Genomic DNA, 16722 nt, shown 5'->3' on the forward strand with positions numbered 1-16722 from the left:
TGACCAGGTGCCGATTTAACCAGGTGCCGAAATGACTAGAATTCTTAGAACCGAAACAGTGGTTTAATAGAGCTATATAACCAGATAACAAAAAGGACCTAAAAAAAAGCCAGATCCCTCTAAGGTAAACTTTGCCTGAGTGAGTAAGTAAAACATCATGCTTTGGTCGCTTATAAATATCCGAGACTATATATCTACAAGTCCTAGTAAATATTGAGTACCGCATTAACAATAGAAAAAAGCGGAAAGATCATTTTTCTGGGTACTCACTAATTTGCGACATGAAGCTGTCTTGTAAAAATAATTTTATTTGCATTTCCCGTCCGTTGTCCTTTGATCTTTCTTTTAATCATAATCATATTATTTGGAAACCTCGGGTTTTATCCAACGGATTTCTTTTTGTTTTTCAGGGATCCAGTCACTCGAACATTGTTTACATTCAGTTAAGAAACTTTTCAAGGCCACCAACTAAAACTGGCTTATACCGCTTTTACGTTTACAGCCGAGATAGGTTTACAGAGGATACAAAATGTACAGAACACATCACTTTGTTCGACTGTCCACGATTGTAAATGACAGAGGCAGAGGGAAAGTTTTTAGTCCTGCTCGAATCTGTCGGTCGCTTTCAACTCTTGATAAATTGTATCCTCGGCATGACTCTTTTAGTGAAAGACATATAGGTCCAGGGGAAGACGAAAAAAGAGAAATGCTAGATTTTCTAGGATTTAAGGTAAGCCACAGACTTTGCGAAGGACACTCCTCGGAGTGAGTCGGAGTCCTCCTGAAAATGCATGAAATATGGTATCGGGTCCGTTCGCGCCCAATACACGTTCGCACCCTACACGTTCGCACCCCACACGTTCGCCCCCTAGGTCCGTTCGCATCCTACAAGTTCGCACCCTTTTCTTATTAAAAAAAACCTGATAAATTTTTAGATGGTTTGTAGATGTTTATATCAAAATATTTTTATTCATGAATTTTTAAATGAAATATTGTTTTAAATTGATTTGATGATTAATTATTAAATGTTAATTATGTATGATTACTGCTAATTGGTATTTATACACAGCCTAATTCGGTGTTATTGTTGAGTGTTTAAAAACCATGATTGTTGTCATGGTTGTTTTAACTTGTTTTGATGTAAATACTGCATGTATTTAGCTTGGTACGAGTAAAACTTTGAAACTTTGAAGATTTTAAATAAAAAACATGAAAAATAATTGTTTTAACAGCTTGGCTCCTTTGATCTCATGTGTGTCAGAATCTCACTTTATTCATAAACAATGAAAAAAAATATTTATAGCAATACACTATCCAAAACATGATTACGAATTATTCAACACATAAAAAAAAAAACGTCGTCAGAATCCCAATTCCTTTTGAAACAATAAAAAAGATATATTTATAGCAATTCACTGACCAAAACATGATTAAAATTTTATCAACACATAAAAAAACGTTGTCAGAATCTCACTATATTTAGAAACAATGAAAAAAAATATATTTATAGCGATACACTTACCATGCTTACCATTTATTCAACATCAAAATAACGTTGTCAGATTTGCACTTTATTTACTAGAAACAATGAAAAAAAATATTTATAACAATACACTAACCAAAACATGATTAAAAATTATTCAACACAAAAATAAAATACTGGTCGTCAGAATCTCACTTATAAAAATAGGGCGCGAACGTGTAGGGTGCGAACGGACTTTGGGTGCGAACGTGTAGAGTGCAATATTGAAAAGGGGGCGAACGTGTATGGGGGCGAACGTGATTGGGCGCGAACGGACCCTGATTCATGAAATATTTGCCACTGGACATTAAGAAACCAACAATCAATCAATCTTAGTGAAGGATACAGATCTGATCGTCAAAATCAGCTATGCTTTTCAAATTTGAAAAATTATTAAACCTAATGACCCATATTTCAAATATCAGTTATATAATTTTTGATTGTCCAATGAAATTATGTAAGGATCGAGTTGTAAAAAAAGGATACACAACAATTCATACTCAACAAACTTGTACCCAGTTTTTGTCTAGTCTTGACTAAGTCATAAAATGAGAATACAGTATGCTGTTTCTGGGGTCGGTTTAAAGGGAACCATATATGATACGTCAATAATATTTAGTATGCAGTTCAGCCAGTTGCACATGTTGTATAAGAATTAGCAAATTTCATTTCCATCGAGAATATTTGGTCCTGTTCCCTCAGTCTATTGACTTGAAACTTGTTGCATAGTTTGCATGTTCAAGTTTGTGATGATGTCAGTTTAAGGGGAACCACTTATGATAAGTCGATGATATTTGGTATGCAGTTCAAGTCTGTTGTATTAGCAAAGGCATACATGTATCTCATTTGCATGGAGATTATTTGGCCCTGTCTCCTGTAAATTAGTATGAAATGAAGGCTTAAAAAAGAGCTGGGGATCACTGAAAAACCCTTGCTGCACCAGTGGAGGGAAGGGTCCAGGGCACATGTCAATTGTTTTTTTTTCTTTTTCTCCTTTTGTCTACATGGATATTTTAATGTGCATCTATCTGGAAAAAAAGACATTCATTTATCCATACAAGATCCTCATCCTATTATTGCCCTATTCATAAGAAAATATTTGAAATGAAACTTTAAAAAAAGATTTTAAATGGACATCTGTCCTATTTTTGAAGTTTGACATTTGTCACAAGCTCCTCTTCGGCAGGTTGAAATCTTGGAAACTAAGTTCATAGAATTTTAATATAAAACTTACTGCATTTCCAAACTCAACATTTAAATGAAAACGGCTTGTTGATTGACAAACTTTCACTGTAGATTTATTAAATTCAAGTCTACTTTCATGAGTGTTTTACTCCAAAAACTTTCAGTCATTATTAGATGGATGTATTTTACAGTAATGTACGATGCAGTCCGGTAAATCCGCCCACATAGGGCTTTGATCGTATGTATTTCTGCTTAATTATATACAAATTGTATAAAATTTAATATAAATAGATTCACCGACAAATCAATTTTGAGTAGTTTATCTCATTTCCCCAAAATTATCTGAAATAATACTTAAAATCAACAAAACAAGTGGGTCATCCGCGCTTTTATCGGAAATGTGTTTGTCCGGTAAATCCGCCTGTGCGCAGTAAATATGTATGGAGGGCCAGTTTATCACATATTTATGAAAGGCAAAGGTGATCTATTAGTAAACCACTTATTAAGAGATTCCAAATATTTCCCAAAAAAAATAATTTCAAGTCAGACATGAGTTTTGTACGCAAAAATATGATTATCGTTAGCTTTATCAACTGTATTATATATATCACTGGATATTTTCGTAATAAAGGATTTTTCTTTTAAATTTGACATGCAGTGATGATAAGTACAGTTCCTATGAATAAAATAGCAGACAAAATATTCACAGAAGTGACAACTACGAAAGTAAATGGGAGTATGCTGTTGTATTAGCTTTGGCACATCTCATTTCCTTGGAGATTACAATGCATATGGCATACTACCCCTCATCTTAGTTCATGGACTTTTACACTTTTGCATAGTTTACATGTCAAAGTTTGTTTTTGAGATCTGTTTAAAGGCAACCACTTTTGACAAGTCAATAATATTTGCAAAATATTGATTTATCAGATTATTTTAATGAATTTGATTATCTTGAAAAGAGAAATCAAACTAAACTCAAACAGAAATGAATATATTGGCATCCCCAGATAAATAAGACAATCTCATTTTAATTGCATCAAGTTAGGTTCTGGAACCTTATATAATTTTGCTTAGCCTATTTGACAGTTAAATAATTTGGTATTGTTTCAATAAAATACTTTTTTATAGAAAAAGAACAAAAAAATGTAAAAAAATTGATGGTGTATAATCTTTTGAAATGTTTAGGCTTTAAAGGTTTATTATTTAGATCAAGAATAGGACTATTAAACAGATTGGAATAAAATAACAACTATTTATTCAACTGCATCTATATGTTCATGCCAGATTGTGTAAATTTTTATAATTAAAATCTACTTAATAAAATTTGTTACGCTTAATTAAGAATTATTTTTTATCATTTCAATTGATATTGCAGAAAAAAATTTATTATGCTAAAAAGAAATATATGCTTTTTCCCTCCCAACTGGCAGAAAAAAAAAGAGTGAGTATTGGTAGGTTGGTAAAATAATTTTATTTTTGAAAATTTTTTACACAGACTGCATTATAGGGAAATATTCTGTACTAAAGTGGTGCTTAGTTTAATATCTTGACTTGAATGATGCCAGAGACATATATTTTTGATGATGCTTACCCTAAAAATGTTCAATTAATGTGTTCATGTAGACATGAAAATGTGTGGAATCTGATATGTTATTTGGTTACATGTACCGGTATATTATATTTAAAATTTGATAGCATATTGTTTGCTTGACATACCTGCACAGGTCAACAAACATACATTTCATATAAATTATGAATAATAATATAAGTGCAATAACAAAATTTTGAAGTTCTAGACAAAAACACTATATATTATATTTCAATTTAGACTTGTTTATATTTCTATATTATATACATTTAAAATTCAAAGTATGTATGCTTTTAGAATATTTGTGTTATCATTCATTAACAAGATCAAAGCCTGCTCACTGAAATAGAAAGATTTGTGCATAACTATCCTCAAATTCTAGATACTCGCTTGATTTAGTTTCGTTAAAAGGAACTATAATTTGGTTCAGTGATTTTCAATCTATCAAAAAAATACATAAAATTTATCTTCGGTCTTGATTCACCAATGTTTTATTCAAGTTTCATGAATTACCTATTCTAAAAGTAGCTAATTGTAAAAATTAGATATAAGGCTAAGGTACCATGGTCAAATCGTACAGAAGATTATTTGAAAGTTAAAATTAAATCAGTTTACTGTTCAGATGTTTTGGAAGGATAAATTATACCCTTGGCGGCCTCATTGTATCTAATGCATATATATATGACAGGGAAAGCCATAAAGGGGTAATGTGATCTTGTAAATTATTGTCTGTTCTGTAGCATAAGCTTCTAAGATTTTTGAAAGTAATCCAGGTCAGGATTATCATAAGAATGTCTAGTTCCAAATTCCAGAACAAAAGTGGGGGTAAAATTGTTTAAAAAGTTCAGAAAAATCCTGGAAGTCATATAGCTATCAGACTTTTGGTAGGTGATTCATGTATTTATGGACAGCAACCAAAAGACACACAAAAAAGCCACAAGACATCTAGAGGTTAAAATGTGGCCTTAAACAATAGACAGGTGTCTATACAATATATGTCAGCTCATAATTGCTAAGTCTAAATAAGATGTGAATACATATTGAATACTATAAAAGATTTGCTAGCTATCAACACTACATTCTTAACATCCTGTTGCAGATATAATTTTCTGCATACCGGTATTCAGAAAAAGAACAAATAAACATTAAATTTAATAGGTAAGTTCTGCAGAGTGGGTTGATATAGTTAATTCCTTGGAACAGACCACCTTCAGAATCCCCAAAAAGTTGTTGTAATGGTATTTAAATGCATAGCATGGAACTCTTAGTCTCCATTTAGAAGCACTCTGACATTTTATTTAAAGTACCATTTCCGTCTTGACATGGTTGTGTATTAAAGTTGTAAATACTGCTCTGCCAAATGGAAACCTCAGCATGGATTTACTGCCGGAGGAGAGAATACTAATTGGCCCTAGATTTCTGAATCCTTCAAAAATTCATTTATATTTTTTACTTGATCCTGTTTGGGGGTCCAGATTTTCAAACATCATTTTCATGCAGGAAAATCCGGTTTGCTGTCAATCTGACATCCTCTTGTTAGGAAATTGTCTCTTTTATTAAGCAGAAACAAAAATTTCTTGTCTGCAAGATTATAATTTCGTAACTGCTGGCTTCATTTCCTGTCAGAAAAACATTGTAAATATCCAATTGTGCATGGTTTTGACAGAATTTTCATGAATATTCCTATCCCATTTGCCTATATATTCTTATAACAGATATTTGTTTACCCGATGAAATTTTCATTAAACATGTTGGTGTTTTGAAATAATATAACAATAGCCGATATATTTGTAAAGCCAATATCAGATTAGGTGGAGTCTACTGTACTTTTGATAGATCAATAATATTTTCTATAAAATTTCATTGTGATCATGATCAGTTCAAATCAGTTTAATGACTATTTCAAGGCCCTGTTCCTAGGACATGGTCAAGCGACTTTAAATTGTTGCAATGCTGCTGTCCATCAGATTGTCTTTTTTCAAATTTTCTGCAGACATGCAAGACATATCTCTGTCAACAGTTTGTTGTTGGAAGACCCTGTTACATCAATTAAATTTTACACATACTTGAAATCTGTTACAGGACATGAAAGAGATGATAATCAAAACAGTTCCAGCAACTATTCTCATGGATAGAGAATTAAGGATGGAGGAACCTTTAGGTAAGTTGTGTATTTTGCACAGTTTTTACTAATATTTATATAGGAATCCTTATACTCAATTTGTATATGTCCATCTAGGAATGGACATATTATGGTATACTACTGTACTTTCTGTTTGCTGTCCACACATCCTACAAAATCTGAAGGTTGCTTTGATCAAATTAAGTAAATTGTTCACATGTCAAAGAATAACTTAGATATGATTTAAACTTTTCAATATTGTTGGAATTGAAGTAACTTACCTTTCGATATTAAAAGTTTTCCAATTTCTCATTTTGGACTTAAGCAAACAGATTGGAGGCGAACTATTCACATGTCTCACAGTAACGTGAGTATACGAGCACATACTTTGACCAATTTGATTCAAACTTTATACTCTTTTAAATATTGGTAAGAATAAGGTTCCTTTCAGGTTTGTCATTTCATAATTGATGTTACCTGAGATATCCTCCTGCTAGTTTTCTTGGTTTCTGATTTAGATATCTTCTACCGTATTCAATTTTATATTTGCCACAAACTTAATATGCTTATAAACGACAGGTATATCTCGTTCATCTGATAATTATTTTACCATATATATGTCATAATTTAGTGATTCCCATTTTAAATACAATGTATATTTTATCAACAGGTGAAACAGATTTGATAGAGAAATTATACTCCATGGCTTCAAAAAACCAAGTATGGCGAAGTTATATTGGAATTGGCTACTACAATACTTATACACCTACTACAATACTCAGAAATATATTTGAAAATCCAGGATGGTAAGTGAATCAAAAGGATTATTTTTATGCCCCCGACGTAGCGGTGGGGGCATTAAGTTTTACCCTTGTCCGTCTGTACGTACGTACGTACGTCCGTACGTCCCAAAATTGGTTTCCGTTCTCTAACTTGAGTTTGCTTCAACCAAATGTTATGAAACTTATACACAATGCTTGTTACCACAAAACACAGATCAAGTTTCAATTTTGGTGGCGTCACTTTAACTGTTCTAGAGTTATGCCCCTTTATAAATGGAAAAATTGCAAATTTTTTAGTTTCCATTCTCTAACTTAAGTTTGCCTCAACCAAATGTTATGAAACTTATACACAATGCTTATTACCACAAAACACAGATCAAATTTGAATTTTGGTGGCGTCACTTGAACCGTTCTAGAGTTATGCCCCTTTATAAATGGAAAAAATTGCAAAATTTTTATTTTCTTCTAAATATCAAGTTATTTTTAAAATTGGAGTTATCTTCCTTTGTCCATGATTATAGTTGAATCAACTACAATCAATGCTATATACAATGCAATGTTTAATTTTGACTTCCACTGATAAAACACAGATCAAGTTGAATTTGGGTAGTGTCACTTTAACCATTATTGAGTTATGCCCCTTTATAAATAGAAAAATTGCTGAATTTTTAGTTTCTGTTCTCTACTTAAGTTAGCCTCAACCAAATGTTATGAGACTTACACACAAAACTCAGATCAAGTTCAAATTTGGGTAGCCTCACTTTTACTGTTCTTCAGTTATGTCCCTTTATAACTATATGATATGCAAGCGGGGGCATCATCTGTGTCCACATGTGGAGACTATCCACATTTTTTATTATTATAAAAGAATAAGGAGATGGTAGGATGATGAAATTATTTCACATAGAATTATCGGTTATCATATAATCAAAGTAAATTTTTTGTTTATTTTGGAAATACATGTGTACTGGAATTGCAAAATTGATCGCAGTAAATAAAAATACCAAAAACAAAATTATAGGAAAGAATTCATTCATGATTAAGTTAAATAACAAAATAGCCTGCTCTTAGCCATATACCTGTATAAAAATAAGGAGATATGGTACGATTACCAATTAGACAACTATCCACCAGAGCCCAAATGATGTAGATGTAAGCAACAATAGTTTCACTGTACATGCTTCAACAATGAGCTAAACCCAAAATGTATATACTTCTTATATACATCTCAATTCATGCCTTTTTTATTATGGCAGGGGCATTAAGTGTTACCCTTGACCGTCCATCTTTCCGTCTTTCACGAAATATGTACATTGATAAGTATACATTTATGCACTATCAAGTATCATCAAAAGTTTTTAAAGAAAAAGAGAATGGAAACGTTGGGACCATAAATGATATACAGTGACCTATAGTTGTTATTTTCTGTGTCATTTGGTCTCTTGGGGAGAGTTGTCTCATTGGCAATCATGCCACATCTTCTTTTTTTTATTGCATTAGCTTTTGCAGTAATATACAATGATTTAACGAAAGGATTACTGAAACAACAGTTCAGAAAATTCCGCAAAAATTGTTGCATGACATCCTTTTGAAGATTATATCAATATAACAATAAGGAGATGTGGAATGATTGTGAAGAGAAAGCTATTCACCAGTGTTCAAATAGCGTGGATGTTAGAAACTAGCTGTTACTGTACAGCTTTCAAAGATGAGCAAAACCCATACTGATAGTCGGCAAAAAAAAGAACCTGACATAACAAAATGTGAAACAATTCAAAGAGAAATCAGAAGGCCTGATCTATGACAAAACAATAAATAAAAAACAAATATGATGAGACAGCAACCCACAACAACCACTGAATTATAGGCTCCTGACTTGGGATGGGCACATGAAGGTATTTCAGGGTTAAACATACAACCCTTCTTGCAGAAGACATATAACTCTTTTTGGTGAAAACTTTAATAAACTACTTGCATTTTCTTACTGTTTTATATGGTTGTAAAATAATATAGGGCTAATAAATTTTGAAGGACTACTCAGTATACACCATATCAGGCAGAATTAGCCCAAGGCAGACTAGAAAGTCTATGTAATTACCAAACAATGATATGTGATCTGACAGCTCTACCTATAGCTAATGCTTCACTCCTGGATGAGGCTACAGCAGGGGCAGAGGCCATGCAGTTATGTTATAGGTATGATTATTGTCAAATAATGTTACATACTGTGGATTCATTATCATTTGTGGGATACAAATTTTCGTTGATTTGGTGGGTGTAGGTCAACCACAAATTTAAATGGTCAAAACCAATTTTCTATAGGCTTTGTATGCTGACTTAGTAAAACAACAAAATCAAATATCCATGAAAATAGAATTTTTCCTCTATCCACGAAAATAAATGAATCAACAGTACCTAATGATTACTAAAAAATAGTGTATACTGAGGATAGAGATAGGTGGCTGTCTGTCTATTTTGTCAGTATCTACATGCATTCCTGATAAATCAGTGACTGGATTTTACACCTTGTATTTCGTTTCATGTCCGACTGATTTTAAGGTTATAATGGCAACTTATAAAATGCACCAGTTATGTACCAATTTAGGGAATACACAACAATTATAAATATAAAAAGTGAATTAGAAGGATTTATGATTAATGATCAGATATTTGATATAAAAGAAAATAAACTATTGACACAAAGATTTGTTTCCCTGGTATGTAATTTTGATATTATAAAAGAAATGTTGAAATTAAAATAGCAGTACTTTGACATGTAAACTATGCAAAACATTCCAGGTCAATGAACCATGTAGGGTCAAATTATCTCCCTGGAAAAGAGAACTGCCAATGCTAATATAACTGCTTACAAAAAAACCATTGACTTACATGTATCACAAGTGGTTCCCCTTAAGTTGAACTAAACACAAACATTAGCATGTACCGGTAAACTTAAAAAATGGGTGTGGCCATATACTCTCCATTGAAATGAGACTTGCAAATGCTAAAAATATACCTGCATACCAACTAGATCATTGAGTTACCATTTGAAGTTATCTTAAACTGACTTAATCACAAACTTTAACATGTAAACTATGCAAAAGTTTCAAAGTCAATAAACAATGACTGAGGGGGCCTGGCAAATAATCACCATGGATATGAGATGTGCAAATGCTTATACAACTGCATGATTGATTTTAAGAGCCATTTACATAATTGAGCTTATTATTTGTATTGATTTTTTTATACGCCCGTTTACGGGACGTATTATGGTAAACCGTTGTCCTTCCGTCCGTCTGTCCGTTGTCAACATGTCGGACATAAACTCAAAAATGCTTTAACCAATTTGCATAAAACTTTGGTGAATTGTTTATATCTATTGACGTGAGCTACCTTTTGTTTTTTATAAAATTTAGATTTACCGTTTCCGAGTTTTGGGGTTTTATTCATTAAACAAAGGGGGATTTTCCAGTTTTCAGACAATAAGTCAAGAATGCTTTCACCAGCTTGCAAGAAATTGTGGTGAATTGTTTATATCTATTGACATGAGCTCCCTTTTTCATTTTTATAAATATAAGATTTTACGTTTAAGAGTTACAGGGTTTTATTCATAAAAAAGGGGGGTTTTCCAGTTTAAGGACAAAAACTCAAAAATGTTTTCAGCAATTCTTATGAAACTTTGGTGAATTGTTTGTATGTATTGATGTAAGCTCCATTTAGAATTTTATAAATTTTACATATTACATTTCTGAGTTATGGGGTTTTATTCATTAAAAAAAGGGGTGATTTTCCAGTTTTCGTACAATAACTCAAAAATGGTGTCACCATTTCTCATGAAACTTTGGTGAATTGTTTATATCTATTGATGTAAGCTCCCTTTTTATTTTCATCAATTTCTAATATGACATTGAGAATTAATTGAACTTTATTTGTTAATAGTCTGACAACAGATTTACTAAGTATTGCACAACAGCAAGAAATCTTTAATTGAATATTAATTCAATTCATATAACCAATTTCAAGTTCTTTGACTACATTTATTCAGAAACCTATAATATGTCAAATATTTAATTACAATCCAAATTCAGACCTGAATCAAGCTTGAATATTGTGTCCATTTTTGCCCCAACTGTTCAGGGTTGGACCTCTGCGGGCGTATCTAGTTCTGAATTGGTTTGATTTTTTGTTTTTAGATACAACAAAAGAAGGAAGTTTTACATTGACCACAAATGTCATCCACAGACTATTGGAGTAATTGAAACAAGAGCAAGGTATGCACATGTATATAAACAAAGCAAATTTGTAAGCAACTCTTGCTAAAGTGAGGGAGGCCATTTTTTTGTTAATCTATGTATCTGTATCTAACATTCCAGATTGGATGTGAAGTGGATTGGATTTTCAAAATGTCCCTTCAAATGCATCAAAATATGAATTAGCAAAAAAATTTAAGCCCAAAGTATGATAGCAGGGTTTAAGTATTTCAAGCCAGGTCTTGAGCCCAAGCTTGCACCAAATGATTTAGTCAAGTAAATTGTAGGCCTTGATAAAAAAACAATCAAGCCCTATAATTTAAAAACAAAATTTATCTGATATATATAAAACCTGATTTAGAATTTCAACATTTTTTCTCCTTAGTTAAAGATAATTCAAAGGAGTAGGTCCGATAAGGGCCGATTTTGGCCTCAAAATTCAGGTTCATCTGAGGAAAAATTTTGAACACTTTTTAAACACTTTAGTGCCTTTTTCAGTCGATTCAATTAGATTATGTGAAAGATTTGAACTGATTTAGTCATTAAAGACGCTCAAATTCAAGCTTAAATATGAAAAATCTATCAAATATGCCATAATTTGTCACTTTTCAGATGGTTTTTGTCAAAAATGAAAGTGGCCGCATCCGTGTTCATTCTCAACCTTTATATATGTTATGTATTATCATCAAATACAACTTACATTTAAATATTAAGAATGAACACAAATGCGGGCACTTCCATTTCAGACGGAAACCGTCTAAAAATTAACCAAAATGCTAAAATTTTGAAGATTTCTGTAATTTAGCATGACTTAATGATGCTAGTACCCGATACATGTGCATTGTATTGTCAAAAACAGCCCATATTTATGTAACAGAAGTATTCTTCTTTCTAATAAATAGCTAAAAATTTACATTTTAACAATTTTGTGAAACTGCTATATTTTGGGGCCAAAAAGGGGTCTTACTGGGCCTACTCCTTTGCTTTAACCAATTCTCATGTAATTTTAACACAACATCAGGATTGAAGGAAGAAAGCTAACTTTTAAATTTTGACATTTTTTGGCTTTGTTATTCAAGAGTTCTGTGACTTAATTGTGAGATTGAGAAAAGTCAATTTGCACATATCGTGCACTCACTCCATTATGCCTGGACTGATTTCCTCAATACTTTACCTTATTGTTGGGATTGATATAAAAAGGAAGCTCCCTTTCAATTTTTATTATTTTCTGGTTTGTCATTCCAGATTTATAAGACTTTAATTGTCAGATTTAAGTAAATTTTAAATGTCATGCCCTAGCTCTTGTATGCTTGGATAAATTTAAAAACTACAAACTTAACACTGTTATTTGATTGGTGAATGTAGACTGGCTTTTTATTTTTATTATTATTTTTTTGTTAATTTTGTTGTTAGGTTGCTTTCTTTTTGACTTAGTAAAAGAAAGCTAACAAAATCCTTTATTTAATTTTCTGATACTGTGAATTCAGAAATTATTGGGAAGTTTTTATGATTGCAAATAATGCGACTGGGTGAGTCGCAATAATAAGAATTCACATTCCGAAATCTGACACATATATTTGTATGCGGCTTTTCCTGTAAACATACAAATTATTCACACATATTGGTCTGTCATGTCAAAATCGTAATAATAAATGCAGGCATTAATTTCTGAATTTACAGTAGTTTAGTTTTGGTAGTGATGATCGTTTGATGGATTGTTTTCTCATTACAGTGCTCTTGGTATAGAGGTGGAGAGAGTAGATTGGCAACAGATGGATTTGAATAACCGTGATGTGTCAGGTCTGATGATTCAGTATCCAGACACAGAAGGCAATGTTGTAGACTATGGTGAACTTATTGCTGCAGCTCATGCTAATGGGGTACATATAAAGCATGACATTTTATTTTTGTGTAAAGATTGCATGAAATGCCATCAAAACCCTATGGTACTGACTGGATTTATAAATCCTCCAAGGTTTATCACTACTTTTGAGATACAAAAAATATAGTGCATTGATCATAACATTCTAAACATCCTATCCATGAACATTTCCAGAAATTTATCAATGAAATATATGCTCAGATATTCAAGTTACAAAATGATGTTATACTTGTCAAGAAAATTAATAAACTTTTGCAAGGTGCAGGAATCAAATATCTGTTCTAAAAATATCAACGATTTCATTGTTAAAGTCATTTTTATACGCCCGTTTACGGGACGTATTATGGTATACAGTTGTCCGTCTGTCTGTCCGTCCATTGTCAACATGTCAGACATTAACTCAAAAACGCTTCAACCAATTTGCATAAAACTTTGGTGAATTGTTCATATCTATTGATGTGAGCTCCCTTTCGTTTTTTTTTTATAAAATTTAGATTTTACGCTTCTGAGTTGTGGGGTTTTATTCATTAAAAAAGGGGGGATTTTCCAGTTTTCGGACAATAACTCAAAAATGCTTTCACCAATTTGCAAGAAACTTTGATCAATTGTTTATATCTATTGTCATGAGCTCCCTTTTGATTTTTATAAATTTTAGATTTTATGTTTCCTAGTTATGGAGTTTTATTCATTTAAAAAAAGGGGGATTTTCCCGTTTTCGGACAATAACTCAAAAATGCTTTTAGCAGTTCTCATGAAACTTTGTAGAATTGTTTATATCTATTGATGTGAGCTCCCTTTCAATTTTTATAAATTTTAGATTTTACACTTCCGAGTTATGGGATTTTATTTATAAAAAAGGGGTGATTTTCTAGTTTTCGGACAATACCTTTAAAGTGCTTTGAGCAGTTTTCATTAAACTTTGGCGACTGGTTTATATCAATTAAGATAACCTCCCTTTAGTTTTTCACAAAATTCTGATAATTGACATTGAGAAGTTATTGAACTTTATTCGTAAAAAATGTGACGGGCGTATCATGCGCTCATGGCGCAGCTGTTTATTAAAAATTGGAGTTCTCTTCCTTTGTCCAGAATTGTAGTTGAATCAACTACAACCAATGCTTTATGCAATGCAATATTGAGTTTTTCCTCCCACTGATAAATCAAAGCAATCTTTACCCTTCAGTGCTTGCAAGCACTTTGATTAAATTTTTGATTGATCCCTATCCTGAATTGCGGTAAGGTCATTGAGTACTTTGTCTCGCCTGTAACAAAGTTGTGGAAGTATTAAATACCCCTGCTGTTAAATGTGTTGACGGCATGAACAATTGTTAAAGTTTGTGATTAGATCACTATAAAGGGAATTACTAATGGTAGGTCAATGATATTTGAGTGCAGTTGTATAAGCATTAAAACATCTCATTTTCATGGAGATTATTTAGTCCTGCCCCCTTCAGTTATATAATCTTTCAATAGAGACTCACCACCAGACACTGTTAATAAGGTGTTAAGGCATTACCTACTTTATTTGTCATGACTACAACTAAAAAAAGTTCCATAGGAGCTATTTTGTTAAGAGACCTCTCTATGTCAGTTTCTTTCTGTTACTCTATAAATCCTAATTTAGTTATGTCTGAAAAATTACTATAAACAAAATGACTACATTTGTCCCACAAAAGTAAATTTCAAAATAAGATGAGTTAGATACAGTAGTAATGCTAATGAAGCAACTATCGTATTGAGGACCAAAGAATCTATAAATCAATACGTTAACATACACCGATTCCATTGGGAATATTTTTCCATGTTCGACTTTATTTGAAGTATTATCAAATAATTATTTGTATGAGTTAGTTATATCAGACGATTTATGGAGTAAGAAAGTAAAATCAAGGTTCAAAGTTTATCTATCCAGTTAAAAGTTTCATTCTAATTGGTCTAACAAAACTTGTCTGTGGTACATGTAATTAGTACATTTTATTTTACAGACATTAGTTGTATGTGCAACAGATTTAATGGCCTTAACAGTCCTCCGTCCTCCTGGAGAGTTCCAGGCAGATATGGCAGTAGGGTCCAGTCAGAGATTTGGTATACCAATGGGCTATGGTGGACCTCATGCTGGCTTCTTTTCATGTAAACACCAATTTATGAGGTTAATGCCTGGAAGGATGATCGGGGTAACAAGGTAGTGTACATGAAAAATTACTTTTCAAAATCCATCAGTCATAATTGAAATTTGCTATCATCAATCATTTTTGAAGATTGATTGTTTTGATTCCTTTATGGAGGTATGATATGATTTTGACAGGAGAGGAATTGGAATTTAATCATTCAAAACGTAAATTCCTGAATGACTGCAGTGACTGTCAATCATCGATTACAAGTTTTAAAGATTAAAATTGCAAAAAAGGTTATCTTTTATATAAAAAATACTTTTTAAGATTAAAGACCATTTTAAAACCCAAATCTGTTTCAAATTGATAAGTGAACCTCTACTCTGAAGTGGGGCCTATATTGCAATCACCTTGTTCATCCGTCCGTTCTTCCAACACAATTTTTCCTCTCCTTTTTCTACGAAATTACAAATAAGAGTTACTTCATATTTGGTCAACAGCTTTGCAGTGATAAGTTATGATATCTAAGCACTTTTCGGATCTGTCAGATACTTCTTCATGTTTGCCGATACTTAGATTTTTTAAATATATTGGATAAACTTAAAAATTTTGTCATTATCACAAAAATCATCCTGAATATTCATGGAATAGTTGACGTTAAGAAAGCAACATTTCCATCAATCTCAGAAACTACTGAACAGAATGACTTCATATTTTGTCGGCAGCAGTAGTGAGTTTGTAACTGCTTGCTGCGCCTTTGTGAACTGTCAAACACCTACTTCCTGTTGTCTGCTACTTTGAATTAACAGTGAGGGTATGTTAAGCACGACAACATGAACATTGTTGTTTATTATATACATTTAACTTAAAGTTGAATAAAAAAATAATTTTGGCTATGGTAGAAATATAATAATGATGACCTGAAATATTTCACATTAAGATATGCCTTTGGTTTTGATTACTGTGGATTCATTTATTTTCGTGGGTACCAATTTTCATTGATTGAGGAAAACTTGCATTTTCGTGGATATTTGATTTCGTGGTTTTGCCAAAGTCTGCATAAATTCCTAAACAAAATTTGTAATTCGTTGGACATTGGAATTCGTGGTTCCCGGGTAACCACGAAATCCACGAAAATTGGTATCCAACGAATAATAATGAATCCACAGTATTAGATTTAGACTCCTATATAGTGAGTTTTCCATATGTACAAAAGATTGTAGTTGTTCTGTTTAAAAATATTACTCTGAAAGTAACAAAATGGTGAAAAGTTTTAC

The 16722-nt window shown here is 32.1% G+C and overlaps 1 protein-coding gene across 1 annotated transcript in view; it reads left to right on the top strand.

The window, feature by feature from the left end:
- Positions 1-392: 392 nt before the first annotated feature.
- LOC127705496 (glycine dehydrogenase (decarboxylating), mitochondrial-like) overlaps positions 393-16722 on the top strand; it is a 59544-nt gene continuing 43214 nt past the window's right edge. The window contains exons 1-7 of the mRNA XM_052209827.1: positions 393-730; positions 6381-6459; positions 7091-7226; positions 9234-9398; positions 11396-11473; positions 13185-13332; positions 15320-15516. Of these exons, the coding sequence (XP_052065787.1) occupies positions 530-730; positions 6381-6459; positions 7091-7226; positions 9234-9398; positions 11396-11473; positions 13185-13332; positions 15320-15516 (1004 nt within the window). The 5' untranslated portion in view covers positions 393-529. The remainder of the gene's footprint in view (positions 731-6380; positions 6460-7090; positions 7227-9233; positions 9399-11395; positions 11474-13184; positions 13333-15319; positions 15517-16722) is intronic.

Source organism: Mytilus californianus, unplaced genomic scaffold (genome assembly GCF_021869535.1).
Source record: "Mytilus californianus isolate M0D057914Y unplaced genomic scaffold, xbMytCali1.0.p SCAF_1, whole genome shotgun sequence".
NCBI classification, from domain to species: Eukaryota; Metazoa; Mollusca; class Bivalvia; order Mytilida; family Mytilidae; genus Mytilus; species Mytilus californianus.